This window comes from Ciona intestinalis, chromosome 9, assembly GCF_000224145.3.
Source record: "Ciona intestinalis chromosome 9, KH, whole genome shotgun sequence".
NCBI lineage: Eukaryota > Metazoa > Chordata > Ascidiacea > Phlebobranchia > Cionidae > Ciona > Ciona intestinalis.
This window is the reverse complement of record NC_020174.2, coordinates 2,334,593-2,358,101: the sequence shown is the minus strand read 5'-3', so window position 1 is coordinate 2,358,101 and position 23,509 is coordinate 2,334,593. Positions and strand designations below refer to the sequence as shown.

General features: G+C 32.5%; 3 protein-coding genes across 4 annotated transcripts; all 3 read left to right on the top strand.

Moving 5' to 3' along the window:
• The first annotated feature begins 9 nt into the window (after positions 1-9).
• On the top strand, positions 10-14,841 carry LOC100180760 (choline transporter-like protein 5). Of its 2 annotated transcripts, none has more exons than XM_018813258.2 (21): positions 10-118; positions 211-302; positions 943-1,047; positions 4,802-4,924; positions 5,507-5,597; positions 5,879-5,963; positions 6,206-6,409; positions 6,891-7,049; positions 7,742-7,875; positions 8,222-8,363; positions 8,603-8,705; positions 9,123-9,222; positions 9,613-9,796; positions 10,073-10,152; positions 10,655-10,752; positions 11,008-11,095; positions 11,496-11,694; positions 12,549-12,666; positions 13,003-13,118; positions 13,314-13,398; positions 13,784-14,841. In XM_018813258.2, exons 3-21 carry the CDS (start codon positions 981-983, stop codon positions 13,897-13,899), a joined length of 2,292 nt encoding a protein of 763 aa, XP_018668803.1. In that variant the 5' UTR covers positions 10-118; positions 211-302; positions 943-980; the 3' UTR covers positions 13,900-14,841. The 2 variants fall into 2 exon arrangements, with proteins under 2 accessions (XP_018668803.1, XP_002126506.1); XM_002126470.4 differs by having other exon boundaries at positions 11-118; positions 211-409.
• Positions 14,842-15,976: 1,135 nt separating this feature from the next.
• On the top strand, positions 15,977-20,385 carry LOC100183109 (neuronal calcium sensor 1-like). Its single transcript, XM_002126407.5, has 6 exons — positions 15,977-16,096; positions 16,437-16,546; positions 16,917-17,049; positions 18,227-18,315; positions 18,439-18,516; positions 18,947-20,385. The coding sequence occupies exons 1-6, from the start codon at positions 16,033-16,035 to the stop codon at positions 19,043-19,045; spliced, it is 573 nt and encodes a 190-aa protein (XP_002126443.1). The 5' UTR covers positions 15,977-16,032; the 3' UTR covers positions 19,046-20,385.
• A 237-nt stretch (positions 20,386-20,622) lies between these two features.
• Positions 20,623-21,966, top strand: LOC100180757 (neuronal calcium sensor 1-like). The gene is made up of 5 exons (XM_002126299.3): positions 20,623-20,808; positions 21,041-21,283; positions 21,345-21,433; positions 21,515-21,592; positions 21,771-21,966. The coding sequence occupies exons 1-5, from the start codon at positions 20,739-20,741 to the stop codon at positions 21,867-21,869; spliced, it is 579 nt and encodes a 192-aa protein (XP_002126335.1). The 5' UTR covers positions 20,623-20,738; the 3' UTR covers positions 21,870-21,966.
• Positions 21,967-23,509: the final 1,543 nt, after the last annotated feature.

The window sequence follows — 23,509 nt, the reverse complement described above, 5'->3', positions numbered from 1 at the left end:
CTCTCACGAGTTTAAGACTAAAATTTATTCCTAATTGGCCTGCAATTTGATCGTGTGTTCTCCGATGCAATATTGTAGGAGCAAAAACCAACAATTTGAAAAGAAGTGGATAATTTCGGTAAACATTTAAGAATATATAAGTACAAATGAAATCTAGGAATTAAAATTTAATCAATAATTATTAAATAAAGGTTTTGTTCCTATTTATAGAACATCGGGACTCAGGAGTCTATTCATGTGTGACGCATGTTTACTCATGTGTGACTGCAATGCAATAAAAACAAATGGAACACGAAAGTACGGTACGGTACCCTAATCAAATTTTATTTGTAAAACGAAGTTCTAGTTTGTAGTTTACAGACTTTTTGGGGTACGAACTTAAAACAGAAGATACATCGCAGTTATATAGGTATTTTAAAATATTTGGAGGGGAAATATTCCTCACTGGCACCAGCCATCAAATATTTATATAAAATATTAACCAAACCTATTTATTGGTTATTACCGTATGTCATTAACGCATTATCGTTCATATATATGGGTTGTGCTATGTGTAGCATTGCACATAGTCATAGGCCAATAGCTAGACCAGACGTATGTAAGTCAGAATGACATGTCATCGGCCAGAACTGTTCTTTTAATGCAATTGGTTTATTTTATTGACCATAAGTTATATAGGATCTGTAGCTGTAGGTGCTTATATAGCATCATACATAACTATACATTATATATAAAGCACCATCGTCCATTCCTAAGTAATTTAGTCTGACGGTGCTTGTACACCATTATCATTCAACTTTATTGCATATAATAGTGACCATCCATATTTTATTTTGGATGTTCTTATATTTATCTGTACATACTCACATCAGTAAATTAGTATTACCCTAAACTTAGAACAATAAAAACTACATCATAAAATAACACAAAACAATGTTATAGGATCTCAGACTTCAATTTAGAAACGAAGAAGTGAAAAAATGGGTCACTGCTGCTCCTGCAGCCATAATGATGGAGAGGGTGATGTGTCTGAAGGAGAGCCTTATGGTGAGACAAACTTACAATATACTTAAACTGGATTACAATGAATACGGTCCAACAGCATAGTAGTTAGCGGATCTGACTGTAACCAATAGGTATTGGGTTCAAGGCTCGTCTCTGCTACCATTGTGTTAGTGGAGTGCGTATGTGTCCTTGGGCAATACACCTAATGTCAATATTCCAACCCAGTGGTCACCAATCATTTGTCTTAATTGTGAGCAATACATGGTGACACTTAAAAGCTGACAAGAAATTTACGAAACATAACACTGTGTTTAATGACTGTCGTTTACCAGGCAGACAAGAATAAAGCATGTTATATTCAATGTATGTTATTAGGAAATTACTGAAAGATGAGGGCCACATAATTTATAAAGTGCTACCTACAACTTAGATATTTGTTGTGTAGACATTTAAATTTTATGATGATGCACAGAATTGAAAAAAAAATTAAGTTAAACAATATTTTGTCAAAATGTATTTTTGAGATTTTAACTTACCATTAGGCAATGAATTTAAGCCAACAATAGTAGTGCTATCATTAAAATGTAATCAAGTTTATCAGCCTTCTGGTAATGTCATATTATTATACATTTTCATATTGTTCCCCTTGCATAAGAAATTACCTAAATATGTTACACTATCTTAAAGAAAAATAGTCAATAGGTTGCCAAGTGTATAGTATATGTAAATTATATATATATATATATATATATATATATATATATATATATTATATATGTATATGTCAAATAATAACATACGTGAATTTTAAACAAGAAAAAAACGCCCCAATGTCTCTGTCTGCTATGTTTTTCAGTTTAACTAATTTTTTTTTCATTTTGTCCATGAATTATTGTCATAAAATAGAAATTAAACCTCAATATTAGTATTTGATTTAATAATTTTCGTTTAAAGGAGCCTTAAATGTTAAGATATGTATTTGACTTTTAAATTCTTTGTGGCAATTCACATATGAATTGAGTCTTCACCTTTTTAATAGGCTACATAGTTTAATATGTATATAGTATAGGGTAGGCTATATGCTATGTTTAAAATTAAAATATTACCTAGGTAAAGGTTATACATATTATATTTTGGTGTGACTTTTTGGACAAAGGTTTAAAGAAAAGCACTCTCATGTAATTGGTTCATTTCATTATACTTGTTATGACAACATGAAAATTCTCTTTTATAGTCCCCCCCCCCTCCTTTGTATGACCAAGTCTGTTCAAACATCATGTTCTGGGAACTCGTTATGTACTTCTTCCAATAAGTCCATAAATCCCCATTGTATTTAACACCAGATTACATGAATTGTTTACTCAGTTTTGCCTTTACTAAATGCAGAATTTTGTTTTGGGAATCCAAAAGATAGTTGGCTCTTATACAAGATTTACCATACAAATACTACACATTTTCATTTTTTTATCTTTTTTAATTTATTATAGGCCACATTATAATTTTTTTAAAAACGGTCTAAATATATGGGACGTTGTCTATTTTGACATGTTTTTCTTAAAATCTGTTGTGATTTTATGTGTGCCTGTGTCCACATTTCTAGCTACTCAAGCTGTTGGTTAAGGTCCTACCTTATAATCACTTGGAATTACGTAGGAACCACTTACTCAAGTTACTCTGCGTCATGTGAGCTGTTAAGTTTCCAATGACGTCAGTTTTTGTTCGTAACTGTTATCACAACATTAGTAGTAGTTGTGCGTACGTATTAGTACTAATCAAGCAAACATGGTAAATCATACACACCATAAATATGTAATGAGAACAATGATCATAATTATAAATGACTAATTAGTAATTACTCTTACTCATATATATAGAATATAGTAGAGTGGGGGAAGGTGGGACGCCGTTAGCACAGAATATCTAAATATCTGGATCAAGTTTTAAACAATTAACAACGGTCCATGGGAGTCCTGAGGTTAGGGTTTTATAATTCTTTGAATGTTCTTTGTTTACTACACCCCCCTACTATATATACTACACCCACTCTACGATTATACTACTAGAAAGTTACCATTTCTTTGGAATTTGTTTTAATAAAAATAACGCATCTTTTTTAATGAAATTTTAAATTGGTTAAGTAAAGTAATCAGTGGTATCGGTACCCTACTTTTGTCAATTTGTTAATGGTGCTTAACTACAGTATCAAGTAATTTTCTCATTGTTTGAAACCATGGATGGTAATCAAGTGTCATTCACTCCATAAACTGTAACATTGAATATGTTTTTAACTGATATGTTGATTTCTAAATGAATTTTGCAAAATTCACGTTAAACCTCAATATTAGTAGTCTATATGATTTATTAATTTTCGTGTTAAGTGTGTCATAAACTGTTACATTATATATATTTTTAACTGATATGTTAGTGTCTAAATGTATTCTGCAAAATTCTCATTGTTTTCTAAACTACCTTGTATTTTTTGCTACGCTTTTTCAAAGAAAAACAGGGGTAAATGGAAATACACGGTGGGATACAAATACAATACAAACAGATATTTTTCTTTATATAAACTCTTTTACCCAATCACACCCAACATGTTCAACAATAACAAGTTACGCTTGTGCATTTGTAAAGCTTAAGTGGTTCAGGTAAAAGTAAGTGCTTTGTCACACCTTAGTTGATATAATTGCTACTTCTGAACATGACTTGTTAAGTTTATAACAGAAGCTGACAATTTGTCTCATACCACTTATTTTAAATTGTGAATTATTTGGTGTATAATTTAAATATAGACAGGAAAATGTTATAATTTATGAGTAGGCTAATAATGATTTTCTATTCCGCTGGTTTTGTTCATGGAGTCACATAATAATAGAATATAGATAGCTGTTTTGACTTTGCCCATTGTACTGTATCTTTTGTTATGTTTTTGTTTAGGTCACATGCTGTTTTGAGAAGCTTTCTTTTGTTTTAATTGTAAGTCAGATCATTGTCATTTATTCTTCTGTAGCTATTGAGAATTACTCAGTGTCAGGTTACATGGGGAAACAATAGATAAATATAATGAAAAACAATGTTTATATGTTACCATGTAACATTACACAGCTATTGAATTCTACTGCTGTCTTGAAGATAGGATGTTAATACACTATAGCCTATATATTATTTCATGTACAGTTACCAGCAATAAAGCTCAGTTAAACAAAGCATTAGAATTTTGTTAATTTTATGTTGATATTTTAACGCTATATTTTAGCAGTTCTTACCAAATAGTTAACTTGTAAATTATAGAATGGGAAATTGCTGTGGTACAGATGGTGCAGGTAGGTTTCATGTTGTTTATCAAAACAGCATCTGCTTTCATAATCTCATTACACTTTTACATGCATGTTGTTGTAATATGTATGTACTACATTGGTGAGTCATGCAAACATAACATTCATGTTGCTTAAGTGGGAACAGGCATTGCCAGTCATGATGTATTAACCTATGTCTTCTGAAGTAAAAATCCTTTTAATGTTGCTTTATTTTCAACATATTGCATGCAAATGTTTATATTCAAAATCTTTGAAGCGGCATATACCAACAAAAAATGAAAAATTTTTGATTACATTCAAGCACTTGTATCTTTGGGCAAATTTTAATTTTTCGTTGGTATATCCCTTTAATATCAAGAACATGTTGCGTATGGTTTTAATGTCAAGATAATAATGCACCCGCAATTTTGCATTATTGGGGTTATATAAATTTAAAAATTGCCTATCAACGTTTTAAACATTTTGTTTACATTTACCAGGAAAGGAAAAGACGTTCGATCCAAATTTCAAGGGACCAATAAAGAAAAGATCATGCACTGACATTCTTTGCTGTTTACTCTTTTTTGTTTTCATTATCGGATACATTGTCATCGGCCTTTTTGGTAATCTATTTTACATAACTTGACCAGGCCTACTTAATTGTATAGTTACTTTGAAACTTTTGATCATTGAAAATAGCGATTTTATGTGTTAAGAAAATCATAGTGGAATATATGCTCTGGGAAATAGGTTAACATGATAGGCAGATTGTAAATAAAGTAAATAACAACAACAGAAAAATAAGGGATTGGCTAGAATAATATTTTTGAAACATGTATATTGATCTGCCAGTGTTACAAGTTCGTCTGCTAAAAAAATGTTCATTTTAAAATCTGCTAAAAAAATGGTCATTTCAAAATTATATTACTTAAAAAATGTTCATTTTTTTAATTTTACCAAACTGATATAAAATTAAAAGGCAAAACAACTTCTTATTTATTCATTTTATATTCTTTAGATAAAAAAATGGGGCATAACAAATTTCAAAAAAAAAAACAGCTTCTGAACAAAAAACTATACACAGATTATGATTTTTCGTTTGTATGTTTCCTTAATTTTGCACAATTTATGTTGAAAAGTTAATACATATCAACAGTGTTGCATAAGAAATAGTATATAATTAATAGTGTTGTAATATGTTGCAGCTTGGTTGAATGGTGACCCTGTTATTCTACTTTTTCCAACTGACAACCAGGGTAGAATATGTGGCTTGAATTATGGAGATCTCGATTTAAGGTTTGATTGTTATGCTATGTATCTTGTATATGCACCATTTTTTAGATTGTTATATTACCAAGCCATTTAAAAATGCAATAAATAATAAAATCATAACCAATTAAAAATTATACTAAATAATAGCATTATGACTATTTCAAAATTATAAAGTTATATGCATTTAAAAATCATACTAAATAATAGAATCTCAACCATTTAAAAATTAATAAATAATTTAAGTAATACAGTTGTAACCATTTATAAATTTTAATAAATTGTTTTAAATTTGTATTTCTTGGCAGGGGTAAAAGCAACCTGTTCTATTTTGATATCACTAAATGTGCGAGTGCTGCAACTTTAATCAACTTTCAATGTCAAACAACACAGGTATATTTATTAAGTTAATAAAGTTAAATAAATCTGGTGAGGGTTGGAATGGTTAAACTACCCAATTTATAGTTTTAAAATTAAAATCCTTAGGGTTTAGAGTACCGTAGAAACCAATGTCACACATTTTTTACTTCTTTTTAAACTAAATTTATGTATATTTTGGTCACTTGTAAAATAAAAAAAACACAACAATTTTTAAATGAAAAATTGCAAATATTACCTTTTTCCTTACTGTTCAGATATGTGTATCATCGTGCCCTGACACTTACTGGACATATCTACCTGACGTGGCAAAGTTGGAATTAGCTATCAATACAGCATCTGCTGGTGCCACCAGGGAACAAATAGCAACAGCAGCTAACACAACTTATTTCTTGGATTGGAATAAATATATTTGCACTTATGGCTTCAATGCAAGGGATGCTTATGTAAATGATGGAATGGTAAGTCATAGGTGAACTCTTAATGGTCCTGTGCCATGACATAATGATTGGCGTGCCTGTATCTAACCCAGAAGTTACCAGTTTAAGGCTCGTCGCTGCTACCATTTTGGGTGTATCGTGTATGTGTTCTTGTGTAAAATGCTTCCTGTTAATTGCTCCAACTAAGTGATCAATTGGTTATCTAAATATAGAGATAAAATATTCTATAGAGATAAAAAAATCAACCACAAAGTGACATGTGTGGTAACTCATAAGCCAGCATGCGATGTCCGAACAGAAGTCAGAACACCCCTCTATTACCAACTTTTATTTTCTCTCCATTTGAGAATAATGCAAGTTTCATTCAATAGCAGGATATACAGTAGTAGTTACAAAATATGGTTGCGTAAAAATGCAGTGTAGAAAATTCTAGCGTTAGCCTGTCTACTTTACCAATCACAGCTTCAGCACCATTGTAACATTCTATTTACAACATTTAAAGGATATCCAAGCCATTATGAACTCGGGGAAATGCGCTCCATATTACTTACCATTCTCCCCTGTTGTTGGTCGCTGTATACCAAGGGTTGCTACGGATCTTGTCAGTTTTGCAGCTGAAAGTCTTGATTCAGCTGGTAATTCATTGAATGCAACACTTGTGGTAAGAGTTAACAAATTAGTGTGTTTGGAATTGATAAACTTACACACAAAATTATAAAACTTAAATATAAATTGAAAACAATGGCCTTTATTTTACAAACTTGTACAGTTTTGTTTTTGAAATATGCTGGTAAGGTAACATCCCAACAATACAATGAAAATGTCTGTTTTGTGTCTGCTTTGTGATAACTTAATATAATAATTATGAATTGATATTGGTAACTTTATTTATCGCTTCGATTATGATATCAAGATTAAAAAATATTTGAAAAGAAAAAAACGGATATAACAACAAAAATAGCAATTGTTAAAACATGTTACAGAAAAAAGCATGGTTGCTGCACCTATAACTACAAGTTTAGACCTTATGTATTTAATCACATATTGGTTAAAGGTTTAAATGATATTGTATTCTGTGACCACTTTATAGTAGGGTGGGGGAAAACGGAACACGCATAACACATATTATCAAAATATCCTGATCATGTTTTAAACAATTACTTAAGATCTATGGGAGTTAGGTGGATACAATACAGTTTTATAATTCTACCAAATGGGACAAGAAAAAAATGAAAAGGTGTCCCATCTTCCCCCACCCCACTATACTACAAAAGTGTACTGTGTAACCTTGAGTATATACATATAACCATTTCCTTAAAACTTGTTGATTAAGTTTTTTATTTGTTATTTTAGGATTCCAACAACCAAACTATAACCGGACAAAGTTTGCTTGATGGTACTGCACCTATTAAACTTTATCTTGAAGCGCGTGCTATTGCAGAAAAAATCTTTGCTGACTTGACGGTTTCGTGGTACTGGCTTTTGGGGTAATATATTAACTAATTTAAAGTATTGAGCTGAGTTATTGGTAACGAATGGGTCAACTGTGGCCTAAACCCCGGTTCTCTGTTGTGTTTGGCTGTACGACCTTATTCATACAAAATACATAGGCTATAGCTTATAGGGATTCCTTACAAAGAAAATAAATTAAAAGAGAAAATTATAAAAAAACGAATACTTAAAAAAATTTATTAGCATTTCGTAGTATAATTTAATTTGTCACCTTTACTAAAACGAAGGCCAAAGACCGCATGTACATCAATACACAGTACGAAAATAGCCAATAAGTGAGTAATGTTAAATATAAGTTACATTCATTTATTCATTTTACAGAATGTTGGGTATTACTGCAATTGTTGCTTTTCTTTGGATTGTTATAATGAGATGGGTTGCTGGTGTAATGGTATGGGTGACGTTGCTTGGTATTATCGGTGTTCTATCTTTTGGTGTCTGGTATTGCTATGACGAATGGAACGTAAGTATTGATTCTTGTTTGAACTTTAATGTTTCATATCTAACTTTTGTAGTATTTTATCCATTTAATTGAAAATCTGCTAGTTGTAATGTTTTTTCTGTAATATTATATCTATTTATTTGATGAGCATTTTTTTACAGAAAAAGTATTTAATGTCGTTTTTACCTCAAAAAAATTAATATTAAAAGAGAGCAATACAATATGTTTATGACGCGTTATATTTTAATTCATGCCAACAGAAATTGAAAACAGTTGCTGGTTCTAAAACTTCTATCATATCTGTTGGTTTCACAACTAATCTCTCCACATACCTTGCTTTACAAGATACATGGCTTGCATTCCGTGAGTTTTTCTTTTTTTTTATTTATTTAGGAATTGAGATGGTGACCATTCTCTTTTATTGTCCCATTTAATAAACAAATAAAATCCTGGTTAATTGTTAAAAACAAGATAAGTCAATATGGTCAATAGTGATAATATGATCAAAAATTAAAAGTTTTTTTACCATAAAGTACAACATTAAAAAGTTAACAAATATTACGGATTAGTGTAATTGAAAAATATTGTATTATAAATGAAAACTCTTACAGATGGGCTGGTTTTAATAAATCACTTGACTTGACAATGTGTTTAACTCTTATGCATTGTGCCATTACATTAAAAATCCCTGTCTTTGTATTATAAATATCTAGACTTTTTTATTAGATTTTTACATTGACATCGATTTAACTCATTGACCTTTCTTGTAATACATTTCAGTCATCATACTTGCAATTGTTGATGCAATTCTAATACTTGTGATAATTTTCCTGAGAAAAAGAATCCAAATTGCAATTCAAATTATCAGGCAATCAAGCAAGTATGTACTGCCTAAGTTTCTTAAAAAAAATGTTTTAAATATTATATTATAAATTGAACTGTACTTTGAAGTTGTAGCTTGTAAGAACGTTCTGTATATATTGGTTAATTTGTCTGGAGTTGTATGTGAGTTGAAAAAAATTATTCCAGAAAAGTGCACAATGGCGTAATTTATTGGTTCTGCATTCTAAAGCAAATGTGGCAGAACAAACCTAGTATCAAAATCGAATATTTAATGCAATTAATTGAAAATATGTAATATTTTATGTATTGAATTAAAAATCTGTAAAAAAATTGTAATTCTTTTTTCTGTAAAATTTTATTTATTTAACTAATAAAAAGTACTTTGTCAATATATGTTCTCCTGACCCTTTTAATTTTTTTATTACAGAGCAATAGGTTGGATGATCAGTACTCTCTTTTACCCTCTAGTGACCTTTATCCTCGTTCTTATCGTGATATCGTTCTGGGCGGCAACGGCTCTCTTCCTTGCTTCATCAGGAAGTCCCGTTTACCAAGTCATTGACTCAAGAAACCTCACAAATTCAACAACTGGTCAGGCCTGTAACATCAATGTGAGTATGGGATAAATTTATTTTGGTTCCCTTAGCCACTTACAAAGTCTATTACAGTATAATAGGATGTGGGAAGGCGGGACACTTTTAGCACATAATATTCAAATATCCTGTTCCTGTTTTAAACAATTAACAACAGTCTACGAGAGTCGTTAGGATACAGTTTTAATTCTGTTTTTATTAACTACTAAATTGAAGAGAAAATAGAATAAAAAGGTGTCCCATCTTTCCCATTCTACTATACATAATATTTAAAGTACATTTTCTACATCATAGGAATGGTCGAATTCAACTCATCAATATTATTTAAATGATGCAGTGTCATGTGTGTTTGTTAAATATGGCGGGACATCCATGTAAGTTATTTCAGACTTGTTGTTAACTTTCTTATAGGATTGTAAAACAATGTTTTTTTCATTTGACTAAGATGTGTTAGTTTCATCTTCGTTTTTATATATATGTATGAAATTTTTTTTAACATTTTATTATTTCTGTTAATATGTGGGTTGAGTTCTGTAGTATTTTAAAATCCTAATTCAATCTGTAACACAAATATAATAAGAAAAAGTTTTATTGTTTCTTTAACTATAGTTGCGTCATTTAAAAACTGTATAAAACGAAAAGACAGGATAAAGCAACAAAACAACAGTTGTTAAAATAACACGCTTACATTTAAAAACATATTTACATTTAATTGAAAGAAATAAGCGTGGTCGCTACACCCAGCAGACAAACAAAGAACCATTTATGTTTAATTATTTCCAAGTTAAACTTCCAAACAAAGAATTTATGTGCTATTTCAGTAAAGAAAAATTGATTTTTTCCGCTTTTAAAACGTAATATTTATAATTATTTCAGCTTCCACAACAACGTGATTTGGTTGCAAGTAGTTGCAGTGTTTGGTATGCTTTGGATTGTAAACTGGGTACTTGCATTGGGACAATGCACTTTAGCAGGTAACAGGTCACAAATTATGCTTCCTATGCGTTAAATGTTGTTGTAATATATTGAGTTTCTGAATCTTTCTATCATCTTAAACATAACATGTTGGTATTTTGTAAGTTGTATGCAAAATCAAATAAGTCAAAATGACCTATTAAATATTATTATTTTTTTCTTTTTGCAAATTAAGCAAAAATACTTTTACGAAGTTGTACACAGTTTCTATACTTTATTTTGTTCTCATATGATCAATGGTATAAAACACACAGGGGCGTTTGCATCTTATTACTGGGCATGGAAGAAACCACAGGATATTCCTCTCCTACCATTGTATTCAAGTTTTGGAAGAGCACTAAGGTTTTTTTAACTCTATTACAATAAATGTTTTAAAACTATGAAAATCTAGGCAAGCATGTAGTTTTTTTATATTTTTTTAAATTTTTTAGTAAAATTTGGAATGGCATTGTTAAAATAGAGTTATACACATAGTCGTCAAACATAAGGAACCTCATTGATTAATTTAGCTCTGCTTGTTTATTTAGACACCTGTATGGTGAAAGCTGTTATAGATTTAAAATTTGGTTCCTAAAACATAATATGTCACATTGTCACTTCTGTTTTTCAATGCCCTTTTTGTAGTTACAGGGGTACTGTTATATAATTCTGTTAATATTCTTTGTTTACTACCAAATTAATGATAAAGCAGAATAATGACATAAACTATCTTGCCCTAACCTACTTTACATATTTTAAACAGATACCATACTGGTTCACTGGCATTTGGTTCGCTGATAATTGCCATCGTACAAATTATTCGTATTCTGCTTGAATATGCTGATAATAAACTAAAGGCAGCTGAAAACAAAGTGGCAAAGTTTGTGCTCAAGTGTCTCAAATGTTGTTTTTGGTGTTTGGAAAAGTTTCTCAAGTTTTTGAACAGAAATGCTTACATCATGGTAAGTAGAGCATAAGTTTACATATTGTTAACTTTAAATACGACTTAAAATTAAAACTAAATTTCTTAAGTTGATACTTATTTCATTATGTTTTAGAAGTTGGACCATGAAATCGGTAGAAAGAATTTTTTTAATAAAGTTTATTTGAAAACAAATTACAAAAAGAATTTATTTTTATTGTTTAATGCGGTGGAATTTATTTTTCATTTTGCAAAAAAAATGTAAATCCATAATTTAAATAAACAATGTAATATACCTATGCTTGTAGTTGCAAGATTTATTTAGGGCTTGTCATCTTTGATTGTTAACTATCGCTTAGTTGCAACACTGGCTTCCTGTTTACAGCCACACACACATTGTAGAAACTATAATTATATTGTGACCGGTTGGTTGAAAATAGATTAAAGGATTCAAAACTTAAGCGTTTTGTGTGTTAAATATCTTTTTTATTCAAAATGTAGTAGGATGGGGGGAGATGGGACACCTTTAGCACATAATATCCAAATACCCTATATGGTTTTATAGGATGCGGTTTTATATTTCTTAGAATGTTCTTTGAATACTACCAAATTGAACAAGAAATAGAATAAACAGGTGTCCCATCTTTCCCCACTCTACTATATGTTATATTTTAATTAGGACTTCGACATTCATATGATTCATTTTATTTTATATCTGTGAGGTTCTACAGCGAGACTTGCCAGGGGAACCAAAGTTTTAGGCCGATTCCGCCAAAATTATTCTAAACTAAAAACAGCACCAAAACCATGTTTTCCCTTTAGAACTTGTTGTGTGTTTAGTTTTGTGAAAATAGACTAATTTTTATACAAATTTATTTACGCCTTTATTCTTAGATTGCTGTGTATGGAAAACACTTTTGTTGGTCGGCTAAAGAAGCGTTTAAACTGCTTATGCGAAATATTATTCGAGTAGCTGTCCTTGATAAAGTTACCGACTTCATTCTGTTTATTGGTAAGCTGTGATGATTGTTATATAATTTAGCAAAATATTTGCCTACAAAGTTATATAGTAACTGGTAAGTGGGTACGAGGTGTATAAAACAAAGCAGAGTGATTACGACTGTTGTTGCCCTGCACATGGCTCAAATAAGTATTATTATTTATTCATTTTTGTTTGTACACTATTTAATGAATTTCATTAAGTTTGATGACTTAGAGCCTTGTTAATATGTAAAAATGTGATGCCTATGTGACGCCTAATATATAAAATAAATATAATGTATATCAAATAAAATGTCTAATATGTAAAAATGCGACGCCTATGTTAAATATACATTTGTTCTTTCAGGTAAATTGATAGTTACCGTAGGCATGGGAGCTCTTGCTTGGGCATTCTTCACTGATAAGTTCATCTCACTTCAAATCTTTGCACCATCGCTCAATTATTACTGGATGCCAATTATTGTAAGTGGAAAAATATAAACTAATTCGTTTTTATTCCATGCTTGGTTATGTGGGCTTTAAGCTATTTTTGAAAAATGTCCCAAAATAAAAAAAAACTGACTGTAATTGTAAGTGTAGCAAATTAAATGGAATGTGTAAGCCAGGAAAAAAACTCTTATGATTATCTTGATTGTTCTAACTATGTGTTATCTTTAGATTATTTCAATCGCCGCTTATTTTGTGGCATCTGGATTCTTCAACACATTTGCGATGGCCGTTGATACGATTTTCCTCTGTTTCTGTAAGTACTATTGCCTATTGGTGCATATGTTAAACTCTTTTAAACAATTCAAATAGTGCAGCGCCATGGGACAAAGAACATGTAACCAGTTTAACCCATACGTTACATGTTCAAGGCTTAGGGGTGCTATGACTGTTGGCTTTTGTGACCTTGGGCAAGACACTAAAGGGCTGTTCTGCAGCATAGGCTCCAAGCTTTATAAAATACAGCGGAGGCAGGGATAGAATTTGATTCCAATGTTTACTGATTATGCAATGCAGAAATAACTAGGGGAGGTGTATCTCCCCTGCCACCCCAGATTTGGTGCCTATGGTCCATAGTGGGTTCTCTGAATTTTCAAACTTATACTGTTAGATTGCTTGCTTTGTATCATATGTATGTTTAGTGGAAGATCTCGAGCGTAACGATGGTACTGAAGAAAAGCCATACTACATGAGTAAAGGTTTGATGAAAGTACTTGGAAAGAAAAATAAAAAAAAGAAGAAGACAAAAGATGAATAACTTGCCCACAACTATTGATGTCGTGTTTAATATCTTCATTGCATTTTTCTTCACACAATTTTTTTTCATTTTTCCTCCACATGACAGAACACCAACTTTATTGCAATTTTGTATGTACAGCTTTTTATGACAGGATTGCACTAAACTTTGTTTTGTATAGAAATCATTATTAGTTGCACCCCATGTATTGCATTTCATTACAATTACTGCATAGTCACTTGTTATAAGCAATAGATATGCACACCAGCTTTATTACCTTAATTTTTCATTTCTATAACTGTGGTTTTCTCGCTTCTCAATGTTGCTTAAGCACTTAAAATAATGACATTGTGAATTTGAATTTTCTGGAAACGTTTAAATCACAAAGTATTCTCTTTTAATGTTTGCATCATACCAAGACCAATAATCAAGACTTCTTCATTTTATGATCCAATCTTTTCCATGATTCCTCACACATTGCGTTTGATATCACATGACAATGCAAAAATGTGTAAATCATCTCTATTAGAATAGATGTAGCTATTGTAGACGTATTAACATGTGTTTGTACAGTTTCAATGAAATTAGGTTCAGTAATTAATATTATTGTTTTTCTCTAAATTTTCAATCAAAGTGAAACTTCTCATTTACTAACTAATAATTTTTAAGGTGGAACATTATTTTTCTTGATTTTATAATGACATTCCTTCATTTTATGTTTGATAAGTCTGTGGTGCACCATAAAACAGAATCAATTGCATTTTTATGATGATTTCATAGTAAAAACTGAAGTCAGATTTGTAATGGCGGGCTTTCCTGTCAGTTAGATTGTACCAATGTATATATAACTAAGTAGTTATATACATTGATTGTACACTCAGTGCCTTGTGTGGTAAATAATTTTTTTGTGTACTTATTGATGTAGAACTCGTTACTAAATAAATAAATTAGTATTTCCACTGATCGTGGGTCTTTATTTACTGTTTATTGTAGTAGTTCAGGTAATATTGATAGCATCGGAGGCATTTTTTTACATTTAACATGATTATATAAATACTGATACAATATTATAGTAGGTTTGACAATGGCTTGAAAAGTATCTGACTATATCTTTATTGTTGATTCGTATTCGACGGTATATATAGCCATATAGGTTGCAGCAGTGGGCATGACCAACGTCGGGCGTGACTACTTATTCAACCTATTCTGCATGCCTTTTTTAAATAGTATAATTACAACAGTGATAAAATAACAGTTCTAACTTTGTTTAGCAATGACAACTCACACGATACGAAGAGTCAGCCAAATAGGTCGAATTGTGTGAACGAGAACGAAGTATAAATAATATTAGGTCATATAGATTCTATGATGGATATTTGGAAATATGAGACAAGAAATGTCTCCATTATCATTACTTTTAAACCACAACTACCCAAAATCGTGAAGTACTCTTTTTTAAGCCACGTGACCAACCGTCCCCATTTAGCTTTGTCTCCATTGTAAAAGGTAGGCGCACAGTGGGAATAAGAAGATTTGGCTGTTTTATATTAAACTACACCAACTCTTCCAGTTAATGCCCGTTCAGTTGTTTGTAGGTTAATGCTTAAATATATATATTTCGAAATATATATATATGTGTGTACATATTTGGAAATGGTTTTCCCTGTAACTCTAAATTGAGTCAAAAAAACGAGGAAAACCTACATAAAACGCCCTGGATTCCATTGACTACACTAGTAAATGGGATCGCCTTTCGGTCACGTGACTGTTGAAAGAGATTGCATCAGCTCTCTCCTAAGGATCTATGGCAAAAAAGGATCTACAGGGGCAATTGAGTGCTAAGCTAACCGTTTGGCAAATACCGTGTGTAGTGTGTAAAGTAAACATCAGTCGGTTGCATCACAGTGGTAGCATAGACAACTATGGTGGTAGTGAGTGATTCAGGAAGTACTGTATGAAAGTAACAGTAATCTAAAGTTTGGCTAAGAGTTTTAAAGTTGTATTTACTCACCCCATGGGCTACTTTTATGTTGTTATTCATTTTTCCTATTTATCTTTTAATTTATTATTTTATGAACTGAACATTTGAACTCCTTTTTACAGCCTACTATAGACTAAATCAATCATAATTTGACACTGTGGATTTGAATAAACATGGGTAACAGAAAAAGCAAGCTAAAACCTGAAGTTTTAGAGAAATTAACCAAACAGACTAAATGTAAGTTTTGAATTCAATTATTAAACTTATTAAAATGTTACAGTGTGCTTAAGACCTTCTAAAAATATTGCTTGGAAATATGCCACATTGGGCACTAATGAAGAATCCTTCGGTACACTACAGATTAGTCTAGTGGAAAGTGTTAGAGGTTGGTAGTTAGGGGTTGTAACTTATAGGAGGGGTTAGAATTATTGGTTAGTGGTTAGCAGATACATAGGGGGAGGATTCTTCATTAGCTACCCGTATTTCTGCTTATCTGTGTATTGCTGCTGCCATTTGTCTTGATTGTTTCCATTCATCAATGTTATTTAATACAACTAACTTTTTAAATGTTATTCAGTCACAGAAGCTGAACTACATCAGTGGCATAAAGGTTTCCTGCATGATTGTCCAACTGGCAAACTGTCATATGAAGAATTTCAAGGAATTTATCGTCAATTCTTTCCGCAGGTTATTTAATAACCCATACTATTAGCTGGAGTATATACTCCACATTTATGTCCAATGCCGTGGCACAGTGGTTGGGGAGCCTGCCTCTAACACACAGGTTATGGGTTCAAGGCTCAGCAGTACGCTTCACGTTAATTCCTCCAACCCAGTGGTCACAAATGGATTGTCTAAATTGTCAGCCATTTAAAAATAAACAGTTCTCAAAAACTGCCTTCTTGGTAACTCTTCTGTAAAATTTGAGTAATAATTATTCCCAAAAACTATGTTTCTGTCTTGGTGAATACTAAAATGCAAACAGTTATTTACATACCTGTATGTGTTTACATACCTGTACGGCTGTACTAAAGTAAAATACCCAAAATTGTTGCAGGGAAATTCAGCAAAGTTCGCGAAATTGGTGTTTACAACATTTGATGATAATAAAGATGGTACAGTGGAATTTGAGGAGTTTATTATTGCGCTGAGTGTTACATCTCGTGGAACCCTGGATGAGAAACTTCACTGTATGTTATTAAAATTTATTTGGTGTTTTTTTGGACAATTTTTTGGGGAAACGTTATTTTTTAACAAATTTGAGGTAATATCACTGAAATACAATAACATTCATAGTCAACAAACGAACAAAACCTCATTGATTGAAGTTGCAAATGCAAAATACATTGACTGTACCACTTATACAAACACTCGCATTTAGATTTAAAACTGGGGTGCTAAAACATATTATGTCAATCCAGAAACCCCTAACATTTTGCTCATGTGACCATGTGCAGTGTTGCATGCTATTGCCATAGTTTCTAGTAGCACATCTAACATACAATGTAGCAAGCAAAAAATATTAAAGGCTTCATAATTAAATTAACCTTTTATTCAAGCGGTATTTTATTTCAATTTTCAATTTAGTTACCTTTATTAATCAATTAAATCACTCTAATGTGCTTAAATGACAACTTATTTCTATAAGACTAAGATCGAAGTACTAATTAAGTCACAGAAAATGAACCCCCAACCATAGCATAATAACATGTTTGATTGATTGTAAACAAGAATGTCTGTGTACCAGTATGTATTTTAGATATTGGCAAACAAACTTTCCAAAGTAAAGTACTATAAGTACTACATGTTGTAACTTGCTTAGCAACTGTTACGAATGGAGCCACCATGTTCGGTGTAAAACAGACACAGATATTAAATAGTGATCCACTATTATGGAGAATTACAAATTCTTTTTAACACTAAAACATAGTAATTTTTCATTCTTATTCATTCTGTTTTGTGTTACAAAAACAAAACGGGTAGGCATGAGGTTAATTTTTTTTAGTGCAATAGATATAGTAGCCAACATCAGGCATTCTGTTGATTTTTAAGCGGTACCTGTAACTCGTTTATGAGATCAGGCTGACACAATTTGTTTTAGCAATCTCTAGTTTTAAGGAAAAACAGTTCTATGTGTCTATACAAAAAACCGAAGCAACTGTCTGTTGCATTCATCACATTACATTATCCATAAGTTTTCCTATGTTTGATAACTATTGGTGTAATTTAACTTTAACAATGTCATCCCAGATTTCATTACCTATTCTAAAAATAGTAGTTCTATGTAGCCAACCAGTTCATTACTTCACTAAATATCAGACCTATCATCACCTAACTGTAATAAAGTTAAGAAGAAAATATTTTCAGGGGCATTCCAGTTATATGATCTTGACAATGATGGATTTATTACCAAAGATGAAATGTTAAATATTGTTGAAGCTATTTTCGCAATGGTGGTAAGTAGGTCTACAACTAATTCACTTACGCTTGGCTTGTATAGAATAAATAAATTTCTCATTCAAATTCTCGGATTAAGCAATTATTTCCATTAGCCTGTTTAAATATTCATAAATACACAGGGAGATGCTGTGAATTTACCCGCAGAAGAAAACACGCCCCAAAAGCGAGTGGAAAAAATATTTAAAGTGATGGACAAGGTAAAGTTATTTATATTGACTATCTTTGGCAGAATTGTTCTTTTGCTAACGATTGACAGCGTTATTAAACAACGCCTTTTGTATGCGGTGTATTGTATGAAGACAAACAAAACATAAATTGTATAAGATAACAAACACTGGTGTGACAACAATGGTAAAATGGAAAATATTAAGTGAAGTCTGAATTGTATTTGTGAATATTGGTAAAACAGAATAGTAAATAATAGGACAAATTGAATTTTTTTTTCATACTCGACCTTTTACAGACTATTTTAAGAAGCAAAAAAAGTATAGTTATTTTAAAATATGGTATTGTTGAATTTTTTAGTTTCCTTTTTATGGCTTATCATTACAACATTAAAATGGTTATATATGTATTTAAAGTAAATAAAATTATGAATCTTTCTTATTTTGCTTTATTTTTTTGCAGAATAAAGATGGGAAATTAACAAAAGATGAATTTTTAGTTGGTGCAAAAAGTGATCCTTCTATCGTACAAGCTCTTTCTATCTACGATGGTTTGGTTTAAAATACATATAGCGTGTTATAATCTGGCAATGTATTGGTGAAGATAAAAGTAAAGGGTTTATAATTCTTTATGTGAATATGCGTTTTATCTTTTATTCCACATTTCAGTACTTTTTATTGGATTTTTACAAAACGGTAATATTGATATGTCTGTACTTTCTATATGATGTTGTTTTTCATATATTATACACTTTACACTTGATGTCATTTATCATATATACAAACACACCTTTTACAAAAGCCAAAGAGTGCAGTACTGTGGGGTAAGATGGGATGCCGCCAACACCTGAATCCAATGTTTCCTGATTCTATTTTAAACAATTACCAACGCTCTTTAAGAGTCGCGGGTCAACGGTTATACAACTCTGAAAATATTATTTGTTTACTACCAAATGCGACAAAAGAATAAAAATATGTTCCATCTTACCCCACCCTACTATTCTAACCTTTACCGTCTACTCCACCAAAACCATGTACACGAAATTAATCAGTAGCGTTACGCGCCTCATGTTGGAACATATATCTGGCTTAAGCCAACACGCTTGGGTAAAACGGCATAAATTATTCATCGGCTAACGATCGTATGCCAACCACGGACAAGCACGAAAATAAGCCCATTCCTATTCGCAACTTAATGTAGTAATTATAGATTTTCTTGAACCTTAGAATCTAATAGAACCTCTCACGGCGTTTACCGATAAAACGAGCTGTATCCGTGTGTAGCTGAGTTTACAATAAGGGTCGATATATATTTTTTAACACAATATCCTATTATGTCTCATATACCCTCTCTGTTTGATGTTGTCATTGTGACTACTTGTGTTCTATTTTTATATTTCGAGATATTGAAAATTTACAACAAGCTTTTATGAAATTATTAATAATTTAACAATATTGACCTTGTCACGCCAAAACTACGTCACATTCCATACTTTTACGCAGCTATTATATCTTGGCTCTATGCCCGGTTAATAATTAAACCAGTATACGGTTTGCCATATATTACCACGGTGGTGTCGCTTGTTTAACCAGCGGCAGCGTTTATAATCATGCGCAAAACATCAACGGCTTTTGTTCATTTTATATCGCACGCATTTTATTAACACCATTATCGCTATCAAGTGTTAACAATACTGCGCACTATTTCTTGCACTAGCGAAGATTTTTTCTGTCACCAGAGCTAAATAATGTACGTACTTGGGAAGCTGAACCGTTCAATTATGTTTCAGTTCTAATTTTGTGGTCGTTTTACTGTTGTGGAGTATAATTGTATTATATTATTAATTTCTGTTTTCTGCGAATCGTGTTTCTTTAATTTTGTAATAAAATAAATTAACGATACAGTAACGATGTGTTAATCGATTTTCGTCTTTAACAATGTTGAAGGATGTCCAACTTCTTATGTATAATAACCCCCCTTGGGAAGTATCGATATAGATTGAGTTTTGTATTTTTTAATAATCAACATTGCTGTAGGTACAATTGTTCATCATGTACAGCAATAACATTTTTGTAAACAATACACGCAATTCTTACATTTCCTTTCGGGAGCAAACACGCATTAACAAATTATTTCCGACGGTGTATCCGTTCGTTTGCCGGTTCTATATAGCTCGTGCGCATACAGGCTGCTTATTATCTATATTGTGTATTGTATTGCTACCTAAGTTTGTCTTTCTAATTGTGTAACCGCGATGGGAAATCAAGAAAGTACTCAAAGTCTGTCAGAACATGAAATTGCTCGATTAAGTGCGGAAACAAATTGTGAGTATTTTGCTAAGAAACTTTATGGAATACAATACTTGTGAGTATGGTACGGTGGGGTAGAATGGGACATTTCTCGTCCCATTTGATATGGTATTCCATCTTACCCCATGGTACTATTTAATCACATAAAAGTATATTAAGTGTTTTTTGGGTTTAGGTGCCTTTCAATAGTACTTACAAGTCCATTAAGTTTTACTACAGATTAAAAATATAATACTTATGTTTATAGTCACTCCTGCCGAAGTAGCACAGTGGTACAAAGGGTTTAAAAGGGATTGCCCCAGCGGAAAGTTTACAATGGCGCGCTTCCAAGCGATTGCCGAAGGTTTCTTTCCGGCCGGAGATGCCGAAAATTTTACAAAGTTTATTTTTAATGGGATGGATTTAGAAGAGGATGCGTCTCTTAATTTTGAAAGTTTTATTAAAGTAACTAGCCTTCTGGCGCGAGGAACGAAGGAAGAAAAACTCAAATGTACGTAGCTTTACTAGTCAATCACAATAAAGTTGTTACGTGGTTTTGTTTTTATCTCTAGGGGCTTTTCATGTACGTGATATCGACCATACGGGGTTCATAACGAAGGAAAAAATGCAATTAGTCGAAGATTCCGTTTTCTCCATGATCGTATGTATATTGACTTACAATCAATACATTTATAAAGTCGCACTTCGTATTGCTGCATAACTTTTTTTGTTTTGTTTTAAGGCTAATCACGTACCACTACCCGATGATGAAAACACTGCTGAAAAACGAACTGAAAAATTATATAACTTGATAGAAAAGGTATCGTTTGTAACCACGAATATTTACAGAATTATATACCTGTAGCTCAGCGGCTCTAAACGAGGGTTGTTCTTTGTAAAAAAAACATTATCAGAAAATATGGATTATAAGGGCTAACGGCATCCCATTTTACCACACAGTACTACATTCACATTTTATGGAAAATTCTTGTGTTTAGGATCAAGATGGCAAAGTGACGGTTGATCAATTTAAAGTTGGTCTAAATCAAGATCGGGACATCGTTAACGCGCTTTCACTTCATGACACCGTTCAATAATGGCAATGTATTTTAACCGTCTATTTCGAATTGGCTTACATGCATGCTGTGTGAAAATATTTGGATGTAACTGTATAAACTAGAAATTGAGAATTTATTCGGTTTGATTAATTGGAATTTGCTTTTCTCCGCGTGCTCGGGAAAACGACAGTCGTTTTAATTAGGTCCATTGCAAGCAAAGTATGTTGCAAGTCGACGCTTAAAGTGACGTCACATCACCAAACCACAATACTCCGTTAATCAATGTCAACACTGCGGATACGACTTATCTCATGGCAGACTATTCTTATGAAAACGAATCGTTTCCAGCATTTTATTGCATGGCGTGGCGCTGCTGTCACGTGATTTTATCTGGTATATAATTCGCTTTTTCACGAACACAATTAGGAGAACGAGAACTAATAACGCCACTATCGGCACTGAGACCTCAAGGTCAGTCTATAGGTTCATGGCGGACTCGGCCGTCGAGTAAGCTTTTGCCCAATCCTGTATCGTGTAGCCTACTTGTAAACCAGAAAAAGGAATAAAACATAGCAAGATATTATAAACTGTTTGGTCTTTGGGTATAAAAGCAATTACACTGTAAATTGCAATATAGCCCTAGGTGTGGAATTTACTGAGTGTAGGGGTGGTTCCATCGATGATGGCATATCCCACCATAAGATGTAAAAAAAACAATCTTTCCGATGGAAAACCCCATGGTAATCAGCCATGGTACTTTCTATCTTAAATGCTTTTCAAGTTTGCACGAGGTCATTTCCATCACGTGGTGGAATAAACAACCGTTTTGTACGTACAATAGGCACATACTAAAATGGAGGATCATGCAAGAAAGGAAGGAAAGTGCGTGTTTCTTTAAGGCCTACACACTGAAAATTCTTAAAGGAATAGGGCTTCATAATAGGCTGTGGGTGTGCTTCTAGTAAGCACAGTTTACGAATGTCTCGATCTATCACTGCAGTCGCAGTTCATACACGCACTCGTCGTAACATCCCTTCACGATCAGGATAGCATAGCACGACTATCCCTTTCGGCCATTGTCCACGTTTGAGATTCTCGTCCTTAATGAGGACGACTTCATCGACAGCAAAGTTCTCGGTTCGCTGCAACCATTTTTGTCTAGGTTGTAGCAGCGGCAGGTAATCCTTGAGCCGACGATCCCAGAATTGATCCGCGAGCAATTAAGTAAGCCGCCATGACTTTTGATAGCCGTCCGCCTTCACGAACTCATCTAGAGGAAAGGTGCCACTCACTGAACCTGTAAGCAGCATAGCCTACTTGGGGTTAATGGCTATAGGGTCATCGCTCACAGGCGTGGGTGATCGGTCATTTAATATACGCCCAACTTCGGTCATTAAGGTAAGCAAACCGAAGTCGCTCAGCATTCCGTCCCCGACAAGAGAGCCTAATATGATCTTACGAACGAACCGTATCATACGCTCCCACACACCACCTTGGTGACTTGCAGCAGGGGGGTTGAAGTGCCATTCCACTTCTGGTTGCATTGCCTGGTGAATCTGATTCTTGTTCCACCGCAAGCTAGAGGTGCCATCCTCCGTTCCCCAACCATTGCGTTCCAAAAACGACACTTTCTGCAGTCCCGTAAAACTGTTCGAACTAAGGCTTGGTCCCTCAGTATC

Bases quoted from the DNA above. Each gene is read 5' to 3' on its own strand.
- LOC100180760 (XM_018813258.2), top strand. From the start codon at position 981: ATGGGTCACTGCTGCTCCTGCAGCCATAATGATGGAGAGGGTGATGTG. The intron at 4,925-5,506 runs GTAATCTATTTT...AATATGTTGCAG, and splicing joins CATTGTCATCGGCCTTTTTG to CTTGGTTGAATGGTGACCCT. The intron at 9,797-10,072 runs GTGAGTATGGGA...TCTACATCATAG, and splicing joins GTCAGGCCTGTAACATCAAT to GAATGGTCGAATTCAACTCA.
- LOC100183109 (XM_002126407.5), top strand. From the start codon at position 16,033: ATGGGTAACAGAAAAAGCAAGCTAAAACCTGAAGTTTTAGAGAAATTA. The intron at 17,050-18,226 runs GTATGTTATTAA...AAATATTTTCAG, and splicing joins CCTGGATGAGAAACTTCACT to GGGCATTCCAGTTATATGAT. The intron at 18,517-18,946 runs GTAAAGTTATTT...ATTTTTTTGCAG, and splicing joins TATTTAAAGTGATGGACAAG to AATAAAGATGGGAAATTAAC.
- LOC100180757 (XM_002126299.3), top strand. From the start codon at position 20,739: ATGGGAAATCAAGAAAGTACTCAAAGTCTGTCAGAACATGAAATTGCT. The intron at 21,434-21,514 runs GTATGTATATTG...TTTTGTTTTAAG, and splicing joins ATTCCGTTTTCTCCATGATC to GCTAATCACGTACCACTACC. The intron at 21,593-21,770 runs GTATCGTTTGTA...TCTTGTGTTTAG, and splicing joins TATATAACTTGATAGAAAAG to GATCAAGATGGCAAAGTGAC.